The 22,670-nt window shown below is 47.5% G+C and overlaps 1 protein-coding gene across 2 annotated transcripts in view; it reads left to right on the top strand.

Moving 5' to 3' along the window:
• Positions 1–22,670, top strand: part of INTS6 (integrator complex subunit 6) — a 1,045,054-nt gene that overhangs the window by 682,636 nt on the left and 339,748 nt on the right. For both annotated transcript variants that reach the window (XM_069640441.1, XM_069640442.1), the window contains exon 11: positions 13,856–13,966. In XM_069640441.1, the coding sequence (XP_069496542.1) occupies positions 13,856–13,966 (111 nt within the window). The remainder of the gene's footprint in view (positions 1–13,855; positions 13,967–22,670) is intronic.

Genomic DNA, 22,670 nt, shown 5'->3' with positions numbered 1-22,670 from the left:
CCTCCTTGACCTCTGCTCTGCCTTTGATTCGGTCAATCAAGCCACCCTGATTAATAGTCTACGCAAGAACCTGGGCATCACGGATCAGGCTCTGGCATGGCTTTCCTCCTTCCTCCTGGACCGACCATCCCAGGTCCAACTTGGGTCCTTTCTCTCCACCACCTCTCGCTCCACGTATGGTATCCCCCAGGGCTCTATCCTCTCACCCTGGTTCTTCAATGTCTACTTGGCCCTTTAGGCCCACCTGATGTCCACCTTCTCTTCCAACATCCAATGTTATGCGGATGACGCACAGCTCTTTCAGGCTTTCCTCTGCCTCCTCTCCTTCCTCGCTCATTCCCGTCTATCCACGATTCAGAATTGGTGCACCTCTAATGGTCTCTGCCTCAATGCCAGTAAGACTGAAATATTGCTCATTGGGGCCCCCCTGCTCCCGCTTTCCCTCTCGCACTATGGCCAACCTCTTTGTGTCCTCTACCCTTGCCCTTCTCGGAGGAAAAAAACCTTGGTAATTTTCGACTCCACTCTCTCCTTCTCTCCTCACATCACGGGCCTTGCCAAGAAGGCCCATTTCCAGCTGCACCTCCTCAGTGAGATTCTGTGGGAAGGTGAGAAAAAGTGGAATACCTCGGTCTCCAGAGCTCTGGTTCTCTCCAGCCTCGACTACTGCACCAGCCTTTTTCCTCAATCTGCCTAACTCTACTCTTTGCCCCCTTCAACTAATCCAGAACAGCACTGCCAGACTTATAATTGTCCTCAGGCTCAGGGCCTGCAGCTCTCCAGCCCTGAAATCTCTGCACTGTCTCCCGGAGTTTTCGAACCCCATTTGAACCGTTAGTAAAGGTTTTATAACTTCCAGCTCTTGTGTCAGTGTCTACCTGTGATGCCATCCCTCCCTTATACTGTGGATACTTTAAAACTTTTAGGATGTATAAGATTAAACCAATGTTGGAGACCCTATCAAGGACTTGCTAAAGGGACACAAGCAGTGGCTTGAGTTGGAGCTAAGAGGGTGGGGGGGTACCCTGGACACCTCTGTACTCCAATGCTCTGGAGCGACTTCACGGATCAAAGTAAGCAATACCTTTCTCTCCACAGTACCTTAGCTTAGAAGAAAGGATTGTGGCTGGATTCTCCTCAATGTGGCGGTGCTGGACCAGACTTCCTGATTCCTTGGTCTGATGACAAATGGCAGGACAATGGACGGGTTCTCAACGGCAGTCTCGAGGGAGTAGATCTGGCACAGATTTCAGCAACTTCTCTGGTTACACTGTTGGTGCTGAAGAAAAGGCGCCAAAACTGCAAAGGACGTGATTCGCCCGGTCAATCTTCTTTGCTTCCTGCAGTCCCACACTCTGCTGAGAGGGTCTAGACGAGTTGGGCTGTGTCTGTGGAGTATCCTTGAGGGAACAGTAAAGACTTGGACAAATTCGTTTTTTCCACGATGATGCACTTGAAATGGGCAGCAGGTCTCCTGATATTGGGGTTCCGCAACACTGGAAACACAGGACCTCTGGAGATGGCTCAAATCAAAGTTTGTCTTGGGACTGGTTGCTCCCACCAGTCAAATGGAAGGAGCGTTGTCTTTGGCGTTCCTCTGTCACACAGAAAACAGTCAAGATAGCAGTGGTTGCTTCACAGTGTTGCAAAATGTCTGCAGGCGTCTCTGGTATTCGTCTTAGGTTACTTCAGTTTCCAGTGGTCTACTTGCCTTTCACCTCAGGATCCCCACCTTTTTTACAGTTCCATCACACACTCCTCTGCAATCTTTCTCAGCAATTTACGAAAAGGGGCAGGTGGCTGTCCAGTCAGGACAGCCAGACCCGCAGATGGATCTGGTTCCATTCAGGCACTCGGGCAAAGAGCAGGTGAGTGAAAAACAGCCCCCCCCCCCTCATCCTGCCCGCCCAGACACATTGGAGCCTAGGCGGGCACACCCAAGGATTTCCGCCAAAGACAAAACACACACATAGCCCTCCCCTTCTGTTAGGCATTATTGTATGCAGTACCTGGTGGGAGACTGCACCAGCCTTGTCCTCTTGGCAATAGTTAACCAAACCTTTGGTATAAGCATGTACTACTGTTATGGAGAATTATCAGAAATGTGCTAATTCCCTCCACCTTAGAGACCCCCAGCAACTTTGCTGGATTTTGAGGACTTGATTATTTTAACCTGGAGATAGTGAGACCCTTTTTCGTAACTCTATCGTAATTTAATGTGGTTTTGTACACTGTTTCTTTTGGTTGTGGAGTATGACAAACTCCATAGGCATAATCTTTTACATTGGGTCACACAGCACCTTCAGTGTAGTGGGTCAGGGAAGTCTTTCAAATTTCCCAAAGGTTTACATACCTTTTCTTGGATAAACTACTGTTTCCAAGAGCAGTAAAGTGAAATTGACTTTACTTACATTTGTAACTTTCTAGACCCAGCACACACACTATCTTACAATAGGGTGCTGGAGGGTTGCCTAGTATCCCCTTTGTCTAGCTTCTCATGTAATGTTTTTTGTTACCCTTTCCTCACTTAATGGCTGGTAGCAGTGGTTTTGTTTTAACTACTGTGGTGTGCATTTACCAGGGGCTGCGTTCCTAGCTGCAGTAAAGCACCCAAGGCTGCCATTTTTGTCAAAATGGCCCAGTTTTCTTTTTTCGCCATTTCTTTGTGGAAAGGTCCTTCTTGAGATTTACTCTGCATGCCAAACTAGGTTTGGTCCCATTGTTCGCTTTGCCTTTGGCGGGATTCACAAGTGAAGCCCGCCCCTGGCTCCAGGGTGTCTGCGGTAGGCCGGAAGTGAGGGAGGTGCGCAAAACTCCCTGCGGGTAGTCTCCTAGGAGACACAAATGACTTCTTTGGTGATTGGCTGGCTAACTGTCCGGCAAGGACAGCCACCCTGCTGGGTGACTGACAGCTAGGCTGGAATTAATGGGAGAGAATTGAATATAACGCAAAAGAAATTGAAGAGGACGGCTGCTGCAATTCCTGGACCGTTGGTTTACCCGGTGAAACCCTGTTGCAGTGCCGAAACACCAAGTTCGCATCGACAGAGAAGCCCCTGCAAGGACGACTTCTCCCCTTGAGTTGGTGGGACCAATCGACTCCAAAGTATGCCATGTGGACATCCTCTCAAAGCTGGTCGAATTTCCACTGCAGTTGCTGCTGGAACCGGATAGCCAGGGATAGGAACACCAGTTTGTGTGTGTTGCTTTTTGTGTGGCAGAATTGCATGCAGTACCCTCTGGGACCACCACACACACAATTAAGACTACAAGTGTAAGCCAAACCAACCATTGGTATAAGTCTGTACCACCCAGTTTTTGGTAGCAAGCTGAGCAGCCAGGCTTATCTCAAGAGTGAATGTGAGCAGTACAAGAGGTTACACAGAGGTCTTGCAATCACAGTGGTTCAAGTAGACACTTATACTCGAGGTTTCCTGGTAAAAAACTAATTTATTACAATATCATTTAGGAAACCTTTCACTAGAAGTAGGCAACTTAATAATATGCACCAATACACTACTATACAAAACTCTAAGCTTTTTAGACAGTTTGAGCTCCCCTGAAATAGGAGGCAAATGGCAGTTGAGATACTTGGAAGGGAGAAAAAGTCAGAAGGTAAGTAGAATATATATCACGCATACTGATTAGACAGTGCAAATAGTTTCAGTTCACCAGAAGAGTTCAATTCAAGTCAATAGGCCTAGGCCAAAGTCAATGGGCTAGTGTTCTGGATAGGAAAGAGCAGTTCTGGTATCAAACGGTAAAGTCTTTGCAGAAGTTGTCAGAAGTAGTTTAGGCGAAAAAGAATCATTTGTTGGGTCACAAGCTGATTAGGCCTTTAAGTTGGGAAAGTTTCACAAACTTTCACGGCGAGAGTGGCGTTCTCTCAGTTGGGTTGGCGCAGTACCTTAGTATGACGAAACAAATGCAGCTGAAGTCGTTGGTTCCTGGCAGTTCCTGCAGATCTCACTGTTCTTGAGCCTCAGTCTTGGCGACAAGAGGGAGGACGTTGGGGGGACTCCTGCACGGGATCGTCGGAAAACTCAAACAAAATGGGTCACTTCAGTTCCAGTAGCTGTAGATTCAAGCACACAAGCTAGTGTCCCTGTACCTGGTTAATCTTAACCAGCCTTGAGAATGGTATCCAGCTGTCTTACGAGTTGATTGGTCCCACCAACTCAAAAGGAGAAGTCATCCTTGAAGGGGCTTCTCGTCGAGGTGAACTTGTCAATTTGGACCTGCAGCAGGGCTTCACCGGGCAAACCAACGATTCAGGAGTTGCAGCAGCCGTCCTCTTCCAGCTCTTCTTCGGTTCTTTCATTCCAGTGGTCGACTCTGCTTTCCAGTCCAAGAGACTCGCCTTTTAAACAGTTCTTTCCCTTTCATTCCAGCCTAGCTGTCACCCAGCATGGTGGCTGTCGTTGCCGGACAGTCATCCAGCCAATCACGCCAGAGTATGTTTGGGTCTCCTAGGAGACTAAGCACAGGGAGTTTCAGGCACCTGCCTCAATTCCTGCCCGCCGCAGACACTCTAGATGCCAGAGGCGGTCTTCAGTCCTGAAGCCTGCCAAAGGCATACAAACAAATGGACCAAACCTGGTTTGGCGTGCAGAGACAAACACTAAAAAGGACCTTTCCAAAAAGAAACGGCGAAAAAAGACCAGAACCTGTTTAAACAAAGGGGCTTAAGGCGCCATCTTGAAAAACATGGCTCCCGTGATTTTTAGGTACTGGTGTTCACGGTCGGAAAGATCATGGTAGTTTGTTGTAAAACCACTGCCACCAGCCTTTTCAATAGGAAAGGGTAGCATTTGACTGCTACATTAGTATTTAGACATAGGGGATACCATGTAACCCCTCCAGCACTCCATTGTAAGATGGTGTGTGCTGGATCTAGGGCAGTAGTTTATCCCAGAGAAGGTATTTCAACCTTTGGGAAGTCTTAAGAAGACATCCCTGTGTCACTGCACTGAGGGTGCTGTGTAACACTGTTAGGGAGAATTCTCTGTTTAGGCTGAATTTCCCTACCTAGTGAGTCCCCCAGCAGCTTTGCTGGATTTCTGGGGTTTCTTTTTTCTCCTGCCAAGAGTGGGACTCTTTTACCCTCACTCTTGGACATGTTGAAGTGTGTTTTCTTGGTTAAACCTTGTGTTGAATGGGCTATGGGGTCTTTTACTCCATAGGGCCTCATGTATTTTTGTGATGTGGGTTACACCGCACCCTCTGTGCCGTGACCCAGGGGTGTCCTAGGGACTCCCCAACATAGACTCCATACCCTGGGACTGACTACTGTCTCCCAGGGCAGGTAAAGTCACCAAAGACTTTGCTAGTCTTGAATCCTGAACAGAACCAGTACAAACCATCATATTGTGGACGTACTGGCTGGGGCAATTCGATTGCCCCAGGGTCTGTTAGTCGAGGGGGCACGTCTCCGTCCCCCCTGATCGAGTTTTGGCTGGTGGCAGTGGAAACTACGTTTTATATTCAACCGCGAATATTTTCCTATGGGATTTCCCATTGTTTTAGGCTAACACATTTAATTATTTATTTACGGTAGCCTTAAACATACCGCCGGTTTATATATTTATTTTTATAACTCCGGTTGGGACTTTTTGCCAAAACTTGATTCTAAAATGGCGTTGGTGTTCGCCTCTGTAACTCTGACCCAAAGTGGAGCCCTTTGTTCCACTTTTGGCGGGCTTCTCCACAGAAGCCCTCCAAAGTGGTGCCACTCTGTCTGGGGTACTTAGGAGGGGTGGAGGGGGATTTAGGCACCCTGGACTGAGTTACCTTGGTAACTCAAGTCGCACTCCGTCCTGATTGGCCCAAGTGGTGAGCCGGCCGGCTCACCACTTAGCATGTTTGAGTGACAGCTAGGCTGGGTGAATGGGGGTTTGCTGCATAAAAGCAGGGCTTTGGGGACTGGAACTTTAGAAGTCGCCACAGGACCAAGAATCCGACGAGGGAAGAGCTGAGCCGACCTGCTTCGACGACACCACCCGGTGGAGCCCTGCTGAACCGTCTCACCACTTTTCCCGACGACCGAGGAGAACTCTTAACGGAGTGGCTCCTTCCCTTGACTGGTGGGGACAACCAGTTTTCGCCTTCTTTTCGCTTCTCGAGGTATCTCGTGGCCGCCTTGCCAGTGCCAAGCACCCCGGCAACCGGAACCCCACCACTTTTTACCCCAACCACGAAAGTCGGTACAACCCTTTGACCGGAGGACTCCGCGGCTGGTTTCTTCCCGGGCAGTGCAACGACCTTCTTCTTCTGCTCTTCTGCGAGAACTTCTTCTCCCCTGACCGACGTCGAGCCTTGCTGCCACTGCCTGGAACAACTGCCACCGCTGGAGGATCCTTTCCGCTTAAGGTACCGTGTTCCGCCTGGCTTCCCTTGCCACCGACTGTACGGGGTAGATTTAGCCCCCGGCTTTCGAACCTGGGAGTGCCTGGAATACCCTGGCTAAACTTCTAAGCCACTCTAAACTCTTTCTAACTCTTTGCAAGACTTTGAATCCCTAATAACAGTGTGATCTTGGGCACATTTTCGCTCCGGCTACTCTAAGAGTGGGCCCTGCCTAGTGACTTTTGCTCACCTGTGACTTTGTGCTTCTTTGAGCCTATTGCAAGTGTTCTGAACCTTAGAGTGGTGTGTTTAACCCATTTCTGTTTCTTTTTATCCCTTCCTTAAACCTACTAGAGTGTCATCTAACGTTAAGCGCTCACCTCTGTTTTAATTATGTGGAGTTAACTTAGAGTTGTCTAGATAGGAGTAAGGGTTGAAACTGCTTTCATTATAACTGTGTTTTAAGTGTTTTTGCTATACTTTGCTAGAGTGTTTTCAACTTATGTGTTCTTAAAAAAATAAATAACTATATACTTTTGAAACCAAGCTCTGGTCAGTGTTTGCTTGTGCTATTGTGTCTGAGTACATATTGTGTATACTTTGCATACTGCCTAACTCTTCTTGAGGGAAGTCTGACTGCTCAGCCACAGCTACCAGGTAAATCTGGGTGGTGCAGACTGCTACCAAGTGGGTTTACTGCTATACCTGTAGTCTTAAATCTTTTGCAGTGTTCCCCAAGGGAACTGCACAGGTTTCTGCCTAACACTGGTGTACAGCGGTGGGATTTGTATTGAGTATACATTTTATTGTGCTTTAGATACCTTAGTGCAACTAACCACAAAGCTTAGCACTGTAAAAGTAATCCTCTAACATGTCAGTTATAGAAAGCTATAGTCAAGAGTCCCTTGCAGCCAAAACTGCTGATTGTTTAAGAGTGCTCTGTAAACATAAGGATCTCCTGACTAAGGGCAAGAAAATGGAGCTGATTGAAAGATTGTTAGCTAACCAAAGCCTGGGTGATGGTTCAGAGGAACCTACCACTCCAGTAACTGTAGATGACAGTATTGAAATTAACATGGAGCAAAATGTTGATGATTCTGAGGAAGAGTCAGAAGAGGAGGGTGAGGCTGTTGTGACTGTCCCCCCTAGGCCTCTGCCTGCTCTACCTGCTGTACCTACTGGACCTTTACCAGGTCCCACATTTAGTCCTCAATACTTTGAACTGGAGAAAATGAAACTAGAATTGGAGTATAAGAAACATAATGCTCAAACTGACAAAGAACTAAGGCTAAGGGAAATGGAGCTCAAGTATGACTTAGAAATGAAGAAATTATCTGTTGAGAATGCTTCTCTCTCTGGCTCCTCTAGAAGTTCCAGTCCTAAAAGACCCCGGATGCCTAAAGAATTGGTTGGTATGTATGAGCCTAAGTTGGATGTGTTGGATTGGTTGTCTCTGTTTGAATATAATCATGGGCTCCAGAACATCACAGGAAATGACTTACTCACCTGGTTGTTCTCTAGGCTTCCCCCTGTTGCAACTGATGTGGTAATGGAGATGGGGGAGGAGGATAGGAAGGACTATGAATGTGTGAAACTAGCTTTGATAGCTAGGTTTGGGAAGACCCCTTCCCAGTATCTTAAGAGGTTTAGGAACCTCAAAAAGCATGATGGTACCCCTTGGGCTACCTGGGTGAGTGAATGTTTGAAAAACTTAGAGGGATGGATTAAGGGTTACAAGGTGAACACTTATGAAGGTATGAAGAATTTGTTTATGTTGGAGACTATTTATGATGCCTGCTCTCCTGAGCTCAGACAACACTTGGCTGATTCCAAGGAATTAGATTCCCGGAAACTAGCTAAGGCTGCTGACTTGTGGGTTGCCAACAGGGCCACTCACAAGGATTCTGGGGTCACTCAGAAGAAGGATGGGGAGAAACAGCCTAAAAAGGACTCCAAAGAGAATTCTAATACCTTCCATACCAAAGAGGGCCACAAACAACCAAATAACCAGGGTAAGCCCCAGGGTAAACCGAATCAGGCTAGTGTACCTTCTGGCCACAAGCCAGAAGGAGGTCAGAACAAGCCACCCTTCCAGAGAGCATTTGGACAATGCTATGTCTGTCAGGGTACTGACCATATCAAAGGAGATCCCAAGTGCAAGGGTAAACCTGCAGGGATCAGCACAGTCTCCTTAGCCTTCACTCCTGAAGATGAAGTACAGATGGCTAGTGCCCACTTTGAACTCTTTGCTGAAGAACCCTTGGGTCTTCAAGCAACTGTAAACTTAGAGCCTATGGGTCTGGTTAGTCCCCAGAATAGGGTTGTGTATAACTCCCTACCTGTTAACTCTAAGGTGTATTATGTGGACAGTGTTCTTGTCAATGGCCAGGATACTCCTGCCAGGAGAGACACTGGGGCCAGCAGAACAGTAGTGGATGAAAGCTTCTTTCAACCTGAGGATGTGGCCAAAGCACCCAAAGGTCCCACTAAGATGTCTGGAGGCCCTGTCCAAATGGTTCCTATCCTACCAGCCCTCATTCAGTGTAACAACATGACAGTGAGGATCCCTGTCAGTGTTCAGACTGAGGTACCTGGGAAGGTCCTGTTGGGGAATGACCTAAGAACTCTAGGAGTAGTGTCACATACCCCCAGGCCTCCCAGTATGGAGAAGCAGAACTTAACCAAATTGGCTAGACAGGCTACCTTGAAGGACCCTTCTAAGCCTGTGGGACCCTCTACTGAGAACCCCACTACAAGCCCTGGTGTTAGTAAGTTGACCTCTAACCCAGGCACATTTCAGGATAGTATGCCAGGAACATGGGCGCCCCAACCAAGCTCCATCATTGTTCCCCTAGTCTCAGAGTCTCTGACTCCCCCTGCTTCTGAGGAAGAGGTGGATAGATCAACTAGGCCCCTATCTGGACCTGAGAGAACTGGTAATTCTCAGTGCTGGTGGAAAACCAGAAAAGAAAAGTCTAAGGCCAAAAACCTTCAGACTGTGGGACCTTCTACCGAAGACCCCAACTCAAATCCTAATATTAGGGGGGAAACTCCTAAAATAGGTAAGGGTAGATCTAAGAGGAAGGGGAAGCAGGTACATTGCCTAACCCCAACCCCTCCAACCAAGAGGCCTAAGACCCAACCTGCTCCCACAAGAGAGGTGGTGAGGAACCTTGGAGGCCCCTCTAGATCTAAGGGAATCCTTTATAAGGACCCCTTCAAAAAGCCTAACATAGGTTCAGAAGTTGTACCAACTTCTGAGGGACTGGTCAACCAGATCCCCTATAACAAAAAGACTGATGTTCCTCAAAGGGTCTGTAGGTCCGTTAGCTTGAAAAAGAAAACCTTTGAGTTCTCCATTGAACATAGGTCAAGGTGTCACCATCAAAATGCTGATGGACTCTCTAGGATGTATATCATCGACTAGAGGTATGAGGTTCATCCAGGAGTGGATTAAATCCTCCTGTCCCTTAGTCTGGGGGGGGCGAGTGTTAGGGAGAATTCTCTGTTTAGGCTGAATTTCCCTACCTAGTGAGTCCCCCAGCAGCTTTGCTGGATTTCTGGGGTTTCTTTTTTCTCCTGCCAAGAGTGGGACTCTTTTACCCTCACTCTTGGACATGTTGAAGTGTGTTTTCTTGGTTAAACCTTGTGTTGAATGGGCTATGGGGTCTTTTACTCCATAGGGCCTCATGTATTTTTGTGATGTGGGTTACACCGCACCCTCTGTGCCGTGACCCAGGGGTGTCCTAGGGACTCCCCAACATAGACTCCATACCCTGGGACTGACTACTGTCTCCCAGGGCATGTAAAGTCACCAAAGACTTTGCTAGTCTTGAATCCTGAACAGAACCAGTACAAACCATCATATTGTGGACGTACTGGCTGGGGCAATTCGATTGCCCCAGGGTCTGTTAGTCGAGGGGGCACGTCTCCGTCCCCCCTGATCGAGTTTTGGCTGGTGGCAGTGGAAACTACGTTTTATATTCAACCGCGAATATTTTCCTATGGGATTTCCCATTGTTTTAGGCTAACACATTTAATTATTTATTTACGGTAGCCTTAAACATACCGCCGGTTTATATATTTATTTTTATAACTCCGGTTGGGACTTTTTGCCAAAACTTGATTCTAAAATGGCGTTGGTGTTCGCCTCTGTAACTCTGACCCAAAGTGGAGCCCTTTGTTCCACTTTTGGCGGGCTTCTCCACAGAAGCCCTCCAAAGTGGTGCCACTCTGTCTGGGGTACTTAGGAGGGGTGGAGGGGGATTTAGGCACCCTGGACTGAGTTACCTTGGTAACTCAAGTCGCACTCCGTCCTGATTGGCCCAAGTGGTGAGCCGGCCGGCTCACCACTTAGCATGTTTGAGTGACAGCTAGGCTGGGTGAATGGGGGTTTGCTGCATAAAAGCAGGGCTTTGGGGACTGGAACTTTAGAAGTCTCCACAGGACCAAGAATCCGACGAGGGAAGAGCTGAGCCGACCTGCTTCGACGACACCACCCGGTGGAGCCCTGCTGAACCGTCTCACCACTTTTCCCGACGACCGAGGAGAACTCTTAACGGAGTGGCTCCTTCCCTTGACTGGTGGGGACAACCAGTTTTCGCCTTCTTTTCGCTTCTCGAGGTATCTCGTGGCCGCCTTGCCAGTGCCAAGCACCCCGGCAACCGGAACCCCACCACTTTTTACCCCAACCACGAAAGTCGGTACAACCCTTTGACCGGAGGACTCCGCGGCTGCTTTCTTCCCGGGCAGTGCAACGACCTTCTTCTTCTGCTCTTCTGCGAGAACTTCTTCTCCCCTGACCGACGTCGAGCCTTGCTGCCACTGCCTGGAACAACTGCCACGGCTGGAGGATCCTTTCCGCTTAAGGTACCGTGTTCCGCCTGGCTTCCCTTGCCACCGACTGTACGGGGTAGATTTAGCCCCCGGCTTTCGAACCTGGGAGTGCCTGGAATACCCTGGCTAAACTTCTAAGCCACTCTAAACTCTTTCTAACTCTTTGCAAGACTTTGAATCCCTAATAACAGTGTGATCTTGGGCACATTTTCGCTCCGGCTACTCTAAGAGTGGGCCCTGCCTAGTGACTTTTGCTCACCTGTGACTTTGTGCTTCTTTGAGCCTATTGCAAGTGTTCTGAACCTTAGAGTGGTGTGTTTAACCCATTTCTGTTTCTTTTTATCCCTTCCTTAAACCTACTAGAGTGTCATCTAACGTTAAGCGCTCACCTCTGTTTTAATTATGTGGAGTTAACTTAGAGTTGTCTAGATAGGAGTAAGGGTTGAAACTGCTTTCATTATAACTGTGTTTTAAGTGTTTTTGCTATACTTTGCTAGAGTGTTTTCAACTTATGTGTTCTTAAAAAAATAAATAACTATATACTTTTGAAACCAAGCTCGGGTCAGTGTTTGCTTGTGCTATTGTGTCTGAGTACATATTGTGTATACTTTGCATACTGCCTAACTCTTCTTGAGGGAAGTCTGACTGCTCAGCCACAGCTACCAGGTAAATCTGGGTGGTGCAGACTGCTACCAAGTGGGTTTACTGCTATACCTGTAGTCTTAAATCTTTTGCAGTGTTCCCCAAGGGAACTGCACAGGTTTCTGCCTAACAAACACACATGAATCGATGATGCAAATGCAGTTATCTGAAACTCCATAATCAAGGAACACAAGTGTAAAACACACATCAGAATACATGAGTGGGGGAAAAAGGCTCACACTCTTTCCAGGTAAAAAAATCAAGTCCTCAAAATCCAGCAAAGTTGCTGGGGGTCTCTAAGGTGAAGGGAATTGGCACATTTATGAGAATTCTCCCCAACACTTTTAAACTGGCCTAGAGCTCCAGGAAGATCCTCCAGACTCCCAGGAAGCAGGATTGACCGAGCTTGAGCCCCCTCAACAGAGTGCGGGACCCCAGACGCAAGTAAAGCCCATCTCGACAGCCAGGAACGGCGGTGGTGCTATTTGCGGGAGATGCGAGGAACTGAAACCCCGAAGTGCCACTTGTTTGAAGATTGCCAGTTGTGAGCGGTGACCGTCCCATTGCAGTGCAGGAGTACCCAGATGTCCTCACTCTTGTCCCCACGACTGAGGCCCAGGAACACCGGATCTGCAGAGCTGCACAGGAACAGAAGTCATCTGCTGCATTTTCTCTCCAACCTAAAGGTACTGTATAGTATAAGAGAACTTACTACTTGTTGTGTGGCCACTTGTCCTCGTTGGAGACTTGCTTGGTTGCATTTGTAGAGGTTCTATCAGATTCTTTACCTCACAAGCCATACCAGCTTGTGGCCCTACTTTGATTTCTTCTATCCTACAAAGACTTTTACAACATTGTGACAGACTTTCTACTTACCTGCAAGAAGTGCTTCTGTTCATCTTGACTTTTGCTAACTTAACATTGTCTGGCCTGGCTCCCTGAATGACTCCTCTCTTCTGCTAATGCGTTCTGCTTTTGGGAAGCTGAAAGGGTGAACTGACTTTGCATTGGGTGGTTATTGAAAGTACTTACCTGCTTAAGAATCATTGTGTGAATCCTTGTTTTATTCTGAACCCTCTTTACTTTCTCCAAAGATTATTCTAAATGCAAATAGTGAGATATTAATGTCCATAGCACCCTAGCAATTGAAGTCACCTGAGGGTGTAGGTAGTGTCTGTGAGCCATCCCAAATGGGCATCCACTGATTTAGAAAACTAGGTGTGTATTTTTGAAGTGTATTTTCGTGTTGCTTTATATTGCTCCTTTCTGAAGAAGGCGTATTCTAACTGATAAATTAATAATTGTTTAATCAAGAAACCTTGTGTGTAAGAGTTTATTTGAATACTTGTCACTGTGAATTGCTGTGTAGCTCCCCTACAGCTCACATTGACCCCTCTTAAGATAAGCCTGGCTACTCGACCACACTACCAACCTGTGTAGTAGAGACTTATACCAAATGTTGGGTTCCTATTGCCAGGAGGTCAGGGTTGTAGTGCATTCAAAGGGTACTACAATCTTGCCTGACATTTTTGACGGAACTCTTGTGTTCTGTAATGCGTATCTTGATTTTTCTTTGTCTTGCCAGCATAGATTTTCTTACACGCACACCATATGGCATAAACCACCATTTATGCGTTGCAATTAGTCAGTTTTTCTTGTTGCCATGTTTCATTTAGTCCCAGGTCTATCTCTGTGCTTTTTCTTGTCTGTCCACAACAAGTACACCTTCCACACAGATAGTGGCCTTTAGCAGACTTCATTCCCCAGCTCCATGTTTTTGCTTGCGTTGCATCATTAGTTTCACCTTTAATGAAGTAAGTTAATGCTGACATTACATTATGTATTATTGTGACTTTAGTTAGGTTTTCTTGAACATAGTGCTGTCTGACCCAGCAGTGTAGAAATAGCACTAGCAATTTAATCAAAATAGTAATTTATTAACCTTCTTAATTTGCTTATTAGAAAAATATTTTGCATGAACATTCGTTTTATACACTGTTTGACGATAAAACTGCTCTGTTTTTTTTCTTAGCCTCTTAAAAAAGCCGTGGGGATGATGGGAGCTCCAAACCTTATTGCAGACACTGGAGAGTATGGTCTCAGCTACAGTGTCATTTCATACTTGAAGAAGCTGAGCCAACAGGTAATGTGAAAGACTTCATGATTACAGATTTCAATCTTCTTCCTGTGACTTGAACATAGATGCCTCCATGTCCTGGTTGCCCACTGTGCCAAGAGTTTTATTGTTTTGCTGCCACAAACATGCTGGATGCGAGTGTTGAACACTTTGGTTGCACTTTCTTTCTTTCCTTGTCATTGGAGTACCGTCCAAACGGGATTTCACAGTCGTACATGGGGCTAGTAAAAAGCTATTATACTGCGTGGAGCGCATTTCCACCCAAACTCCCCTTGTTGCTGCAACACAGGTATTCCAACTGTTACTAGTTTAATTGCTAATCTTTAACATCTACATGGTTTCCCTGAAAGCAAAATGTGCACCTGTTCGCTCCCACCCCACACGTGCTCAAAGCAGAACACGCATTTCACTAGAGTGCTGTCAAAGCTGCAAAAGCTTCGTTTATTTTTTTATATGAACATTTTGTTACTTGAAGAAGTTTCCATGTCTCACTGATTGAGCAGGGGCTCCAACATCTGTTTATCAAGGCCCAGGTAAAACCCTTGAGCTTTGTAAAAGCTGCTCAATCACTTTACCCTCTTCCACTGGGAGCCAGTGAAGATTCCATTACATGCAAGATGCATTTAAACTTCTGCCATTAGATAGCTGACGAATTTTGAACAATCTTAATCAAGTATTTGCCTCTATTTTAATCTTGGGTAATAATAAACATATAGGCTATACAGCAGGTTCCTCCTGTGAGGATTGGGTGTGGGACCATTTTCCATGGAGATGGCGTTCCAGAGCTCACTGTTGCCATCATTTCTCCTGTTCCGGCTTCCAATGTTGTTGACCCTAGCATATAAGGACAAGCCATAGGATCAGATTAGTGTTCCAAGGAGACCAATGGAATGATTAGTGACTGCAGTGAGGGCTGAGGAACCCCAGAGGTCATGTGATGGTGCTGCAACTAAAGAAATGGAAAGAGTGCTAGTATGCACCTGTGTTGGCAAGATGGCTGCTGCCTTAAGTGCCATGTCACACATATCTACCTCATCCAGGTGCGCAAGCTTGAGTGATTGGATAGTTGGAACGCCAGCTGATTTTATCTAATCTGTGGAGCAATACTTCTGCTATTGGCTGACACATGCATGTTGTCCAGCAACAGATTTGATTAGGTTACCCAGGAGAATCCTAAACCTACTAGTTGGGAATCTGGTGTTGGGGAGAATTCTCTGAAAAGGCTAATTTCCCAAACCTAGAGTGTCCCCCGGCAGCTTTGCTGGATTTTTGGGGTTTATTTATTCTCCTGCTAAGAGTGAGACTCTTTTCCTCCCACTCTTAGACATGATTTGAGGTGTTCCTTTGACTTTGTATGTGTTTTATGGGCTATGGGGTCCTTTACCCCATAGGGCTTCATGTGTTTTTGGTATGTGGGTTACACAGCACCTTCCGTGCCGTAACCCAGGGGTGTCGTAGCGACACCCAAACATAGACTCCATACCCTGGGACTGACTACTGTGTCCCAGGGCATGTAAAGTCACCATTGGCTTTACTAGTCTCAAATTGTGAACAGAACCAGTACAAACCATCATATTGTGGACGTACTGGTCGGGGCAATTCGATTGCCTCGGGGTCTGTTGTTCGTGGGGGCACTGTCCAGTCCCCCACAACCGAGTTTTGGCTGGTGGCAGTGGATACTACTTTTTATATTCGACCGCGAATATATTCCTATGGGATTTTCCCATTGTTCGAGGCTATCACTTTTTAATATAGCCTCGAACATACCGCCGGTTTATTATTTTATATTAATTCACCGGTTGGTAATTTTTGCCGAAACTTGGTTCCAAAATGGCGTTTGTGTTCGCTTCTGTGACTCCAACCCAAGTCGAGCCTTTTGTTCCACTTTTTGGCGGGCTTCTCCACAGAAGCCTCCAGAAGTGGTGCCACTCTGTCTGGTTACCATGGGGGGTGTGGGAGGGGGTTTAGGCACCCTAGACTGAGTTGCCTCGGCAACTCAAGTCGCACTCTTGTGTGATTGGCCCAAGTGGTGAGCCGCCTAGCATGTTTGATTGACAGCTAGGCTGAATGAATGGGGGTTCTCTGCATAAAAGCAGGGCTTTGGGGACTGGAACTTCAGAAGTCGCCACAGGACCTAAAGAATCCGAGGAGGGAGAAGCCGAGCCGACCTGCAACGACAACACCACCGGTGGAGCCCTGCAGAACCGTCTCACCACTTTTCCTGACGACAGATCTCCAGCCCGGACTGGTGGGGATAACCAGTTTGCCCGTCTTTTCGACTTCCTGGACCATCTCGTGGCCGCCTTGCCCGTGCCAAGCACCCCGGCAACCGGAATACCACAGATCACCACTACCGCGAAGAACAGGGTGGTACCTTGTAACCGGGAAACTCTGCGGCTGGTTTCTTCCCTGGCAGCGCAACGACCTTCAGCTTTCCTCCACGTCGAGACCTCCTCTTCCTCTGGACGAAACACCGACTTGCGCCCGCTGCCAGGAACAACTGCCCCCGCTGGAGGTTCTTCCCACTTTCGGGTACTGTGTCCCGCCTGGCTTCCCTTGCGACAGTTCGTTCGGGGTGACAGTAAATCCTCGACTTTCTAACCTGGGCTAGCTTGGGGCCTGTTAACTAACTTTTCCTGACTTTATCTCAATCTTTTGTGAACTTTCTACAAAGACTCTTTGGGCATAACCCCACTGTGTGATCCTGGACACATTTCGCTTGTTCTCTCTAAGAGTGGGCCTGGCATTTGAACTTCCTTGCTCCCCAGTAGACTTTGCCTAACCTGCCTCACTGTGGTTCTTTGAAAAGTATTGAATATTGTGTGCTTTCATAACTCTGCCTTTTTCCCTCCCTTTTTAATAACTTATTAGAGTGCCATCTTATGTCAAGCGCTCACCTCTGTCTGAAAATAAGTTGTGTTTCTCATTAAGACTTGTCTAATCAGTAATTAGGGTTGTATATATATAATAGTGACTGTGTGTTAAATTTATTTACCTCTCTTTGTGCTAGTGTAATTTACAAGTGTGTCTTTAAATAAATAATTATATACTTTTACACCAAAGCTCTAGTCGGTGTTTGCTTGTGCTACTGTGTCTCTGTACCTATTGTGTATACTCTACATACTGCGTAACTCATCTTGAGAGAAGTCTGACTGCTCAGCCACAGCTACCAGGTAAATCTGGGTGGTACAGACTGCTACCAATTGGGTTTACTGCCAACCACCTGTAGTCCTAAATGTTTTGCAGTGGTCCCTAAGGGAACTGCACAGGTTTCTGCCTAACATCTGGGGAATTTGATTCCTCTAAAACAAATTACAAAAAAAATCACACTACTGTCACTGATTGCTCCTGGGTCTTGGCTGTGGCTGGATGCTGTGAGGTCAGCTAAAAGAAGGCAGGCTTCTCAGCATTAAATGAAGTTATCTTATGAGGGTTACACTTTCCCCTGTAGGGGGACATGGTGTAAGTTTTGCTTCAGTCTGGTATGATTTGTTCCATCTGCATATTCGATGAGCATAGAATGCTGCTAAAGATTAAAACATTATTGCAGGACAGGCATCACTTGAAGTTGCTGATTTTAAGAAACGTTGTAGAGAGGAAACCTGTTTGGTAAGATTTTCATAGTAATGATAAATCTTCGATACCTGTGTCAACCCCAGAACATTTTCATTTTACTATTGGATTATTTTTCCTTATACCTCTAAGTGGGAACCTTTATCCACATTCAGAATCTTTTACTCATTTTTATGACTCTGCATAGTGTTTTTTAAAAGTTATCCTCTTTGACAACTTTTTGGCAATAAATGCCTATTGTTGCTGGGCTGCCCTTTGTGCTCCCGTTTTAACTTTCTCTGGCTAATCTTGTGAGAACTACAGTTCCCAATGGTAGAAAGGCTCTTTGGAGCCCTTTTAAATTTTATTAGGTGAGACCAGCACCCCCCACCTACCTTATGTGGAGTGCTGGGGGAGATGCCGATTATCCCCTTTTTCATTTTAAATGTACCATTTCTGATGTTTGTTAATTTGCTTAGAATCACATGCTGTGCATATGGTCTGACATCCAGTGGTAACCGCAGAGAATTGCATCTTTTCATTCGAGAATCGAAAGGGGACGTTGACATGGGCGTGCCTGTAACACTATCCCTACGTGACGTGTAGTATACCCGAGATACCTCACGCGTCGAGGTCCGGCAGATTGTTTTTTTCCGCCATAGCATACTGGTCACCTTGATTCGGAGCTCGTAAAACTTGCTTATTGTCCCATCAACCTTTGGTCGAATAATTATATAAAATATCCATATCACACTATCCGTCCCTTACTTCGGCTGTTACAGACTTCGGCCGAAGACCTTCAAGAACTTGATGGACTGTGATCCTGTCGGCGCTGCTGACCACATGGCCGGGCCTTCCGCTGGCCTATACAGTAGGGAGAGTGGGGTCGGGTGGACATTTCTATACAAATTAAGAATGCCTGTCCCTTTCCTTCCTCTTTCCCTTTCGGTCTTCGTCACTCTACCCATCCTCAGCTATGGAGAGGACTCCATTTAGGTTTTGCCCTAATTGTAGGAGCAAATTCCCTTGGAAAGATGGGCAAAGACGGTGTAACTGGTGCTTGCCTCGATCACAAGGAAGGATGGTGCGCGGCTTGTAAGCTCCTCCGTCCTAAGACATTAAAGGAGCGTAGATCAAGCGATGGGCGGCCTACAGTATGTCGAAGGCCAAATTTTTTTCCCGCTGCCACAGCCACTGAATGTGACAGCAGTGAGAGTGACGATCATACCTCCGAACCGGAGGTTGTTGACCTTCCGACGGAACGCTCGTGTTCCGCATCATCTGTCCCCAGCCCCGCTAGGCACAGCTTAGGCACTGCCATGGGGAAGTCACACCCCGGCGACAAAGACGTACATGTAGACAGCACAAAGCACACTACCCCAAGTCATTCTTCGGCCAGGTCGAAGAAGACTTCAGCGCCAACGGGTACACCGGACGCTCCGGCAGCACCCGCCGACCGTCAGGATCGGCAGCCCCCCCCTGCAGCCGCCAATGCGCCTAGCGACCGGGCAATCGAAAACAAAGGGCACTACCCCTTTATATACCAGGATCCGTCGAGACGCATCGCAAGAAGGCGTCCGGTGACGATAGGGTTCCGGTTCCACTGAAGAAACCGGTTGCAGAAGGCCCCGGCACCGCCGAAAAAGGCAGCCGCTGAGGACAAGGCCCCGGCGATGAGTACCCCCTCGCAATCGCAGGCTGAAGCTACGCGCCTCCTGACTGCGGAGGACGTCGCCAACAGCTTAGCTAGGATTGTTGCCGCCGATTCTCAGAAGCGGCAATCCGGTGATGCGCCGAGGCCCACGGATCTGCCGAGGTCCAAGGACGAACTAAGGGGGGGTACCAGAACCCACCCATAAGCCGAAAGAGAAGCACAGAGACATCTCACCCCTGTCGTACCTCAAGAGGAGTTATCTGAGGGCGAAGAAGGGCTATTTTCAACGATGAGACGAAAATCTCAACGCTTTTCGGTGGATGAACACGATCAAGACCTTTTTCCACCTCTAGACCATTCTAGGTCCTCGGTTTAGACTAGAGAAAAGTTTGAGAACTGTATGAAAAGGCTGGGCAGGTTTGTTTCCCATTCAGAACAGCCTACACCAAGGAGGCCAAGGGATGAGAGCCCTATGGACCCCAAAGCTACATTTCCAAGACTTTTTGACCCCTCCTTAGAAAAGGATATATACAATTACAACCTAACTGAGGATGACATTCCTGCTGACACTCAGGATGAGTGATTCATCAACCCTGAGGACATGCATGAACCCATAGAAGGCTGGCAAGAAAACCCAGATGTGGGTGACCCTCAACCATGGCAGTCACCGGATCATCAAGACCCTGATGCCCTGTTTCTGGACTCTCTGCAGTCCACTCCACTAGGCAGCAACCCGTGTCAGTGGATGACCAGTTGACTTTTAACGTAATGTTGCGTAAAGCAGCTGATCACTTTAAAATTGCTACAGATGGAGCGGTACCCGAAGCTGACTTCGTGGAGGACATCCTTAAGGAGAAACCGCCGGCCAGCCAGGCTATTCCTCTCCTCAAATCAATCAAGAAACGTCTGGCACCCTCATTATCAACACCTGCTCTCACGAGGTGTCAACCCACAAATAGAAAAACTTTCGCCCTTCTCCATCAGACCCTCTGTATATCAGAGGTCGTTCCACCCCAGACTCCCTAGTGGGGACTACGACACTAAAGAGGGCTGGGGTCCCTTTGTCAACAGGCGATGCTCCCCCTGATAAGGAAGGTAAGTGACTTTACGCCCTTGGGAAAAGGATCACGGTCGCGGCAGCGTTCTCAACGCACATTGCCAACAATACCTTGTTGGCCAGCTATGCCGATGCTCAGTGGGCCTTACTACAGGAAGGCATATAGGAGGTTCCCAAACCCCTACGTACTCGTCTCCTCAACACTGTCACTGAGGGCAGACAGGTGAACCAAAGCATTCTTGAGAATAATTTGGATTCTGCAGAAACGGCTGGTCGATCCCTTGCTCAGGGCACACTCCTGGAGAGACATGCATGGCTACGGAACTCTGGATTCAAGCCAGAGGCGCAAGCGTCACTGATAAACCAGTGGAAGAATCCAATCTGTTTGGGAAGGCGGTCGATGAGGCCCTCGAGACTGCAAAAAAGGAGCATGACACCTTAAAAACACTGGACCAGATTACACAAAGACCCTCTGCAAGAAGAGAATCTGGGTCCAAGCGGCTTTTTCGTGGCCAATGCTTCTCTCAACAACTATTCATCGGAAATAATTCGAACTCTACACAGGAAAATAGCGGATACACCACCCCGTACCCCCAAAGGGGTCAGCGATGTGGAAAAGGAAGAGGCCGGAACTCTATACCCAGACGCTCCCCAGCCTCCGGTTCGAAATGACCCGAAGATTCTATCAATGAGAATAAATCCAGCCTAGACCCCAGTCAGGTCAAACAGTTCCTAGGGGCTCTAATTCGAACAAAGGATGGCCTTGTCTTCCCCTTCAACGAGAGAGTCCAAAACATGTTTCAGATCCCTCAGTATGTAGCCAGTCAAGAGGTGACTGTACGCAAGGCTATGCGACTGCTAGGAATGATGGCGTCATGTATCTACTTGTATCCTTACGCGCGCCTCCACCTAATGCAAGAGTGGCTCAACAGCCAGTGGTGTCAGGAAAAGTAGGACGATCTAGTAGACGTCTCGCCGGCCCTCGTTCTCTCGCTGCACTGGTGGACGAGGGACAACCTCTTGAAAGGGAAATCCTTTATGACCCCCGCAGTTGAAGCCACTCTAACCACAGACACGTGTTTTACAGGGTGGGGAGCTCACCTGCTTCAACAAACAGCGCACAGAGTTTGGTTGTCAGACGTAGCATCCAACCACATAAGCCTGTTGGAACTATTAGCAGTGTTGAAAGCACTGAAGGCTTTCCAGGCACAACTGCAGGGGAAGACGATCCTCATCCTCACAGACAGCACCACGGCTGTGTACTATCTGAACAAACAAGGGGGGCACTCATTCTCCAGGTCTGTCCAAACTGTCCCAGAACATTTGGAAGTGGGCTCTCAAACGCAACATGTTCCTGTTATCACATGTTCCAGGGGAACTCCACTTTCTGGCAGACGTACTCCGCAGAGACTTTCAGTTGCCCAAGGAGTACGAATGGCGCTTACACGGAGACATTGTCTCCATTGTTTTCGCAGAATGAGGCTTCCCAGAGATAGATTAGTTTGCTACTCTGGAGAACGCTTAATGCCAAGATTATGCCTCCAGGTACCCCCAGAGCCGTTCCAAGGGGAACAGACTCTGGATAACATGTTCAGGGAAATTGTCTACGCTTCGCCGACATCCCCCCCTCCCCCCAACTCCCTTTCTCAACAAGATCGTGCACAAGATGCACCAGGAACCAGTCACGATCATACTGGTGGCCCCCATGTGGGCCCGACAACCCTGGTTTGCTCATCTGATGGAGATGGCCCCATCTCCTCCAGTCAAACTGCCTTGCCCGTACAACATGTCGCAAGACAGAAAGACCCTTCACCCATGCCCGCAGACATTGTACTTATCGGCCTGGCTCCTGGGGTCATAGAGATTGGGCACCTGCAACTCCCTAAGAGATGTATGGACATTCTCAGGGAAGCAAGAAAACCGAACACCAGATACTGCTATTCCAGTAAATGGAAACGGTTTGTCAACTGGTGCATTTCAAAGAGCATTAACCCGATTAACTGCTCTCCTACACATATTGTTTTATACCTAACTCATTTACTTGACTCAGGCCTGGTCTTCAACTCTATAAAGGTGCACCTAGCTGCACTTTCAGCCTACACGACATCACAATAGAAAGTGTCATGGTGGAAGATACCAGTTATTAAGGCTTTCATGGAGGGAGTGAAGAGATATCACCCTCCCATTTCTAACCTGGCTTCCGAATGGGACCTAAACGTGGTGTTGACTAGGCTTATGGGGGCTCCTTCCGAGCCCATGCACAAGGCAAATTTTAAAGACCTCGCCCTTAAGACTGCTGTTTTGATAGCTATTACCTCCATCAGGAGGGTAAGTGAACTACTGGCACTCTCGATCCTAGATCCCTTTGTAACAGTTCACAAAGATAAGGTGGTTCTATGCACTCATCCTAGATTTGCACCTAAATTAATTTCATTTCCAGGTTCCAT

The sequence above is a fragment of the Ambystoma mexicanum genome, chromosome 7q (assembly GCF_040938575.1).
Source record: "Ambystoma mexicanum isolate Mex_15411 chromosome 7q, UKY_AmexF1_1, whole genome shotgun sequence".
NCBI lineage: Eukaryota > Metazoa > Chordata > Amphibia > Caudata > Ambystomatidae > Ambystoma > Ambystoma mexicanum.
The sequence above is the reverse complement of the archived record's forward strand: the minus strand, read 5'-3'. Positions and strand labels throughout refer to the sequence as shown.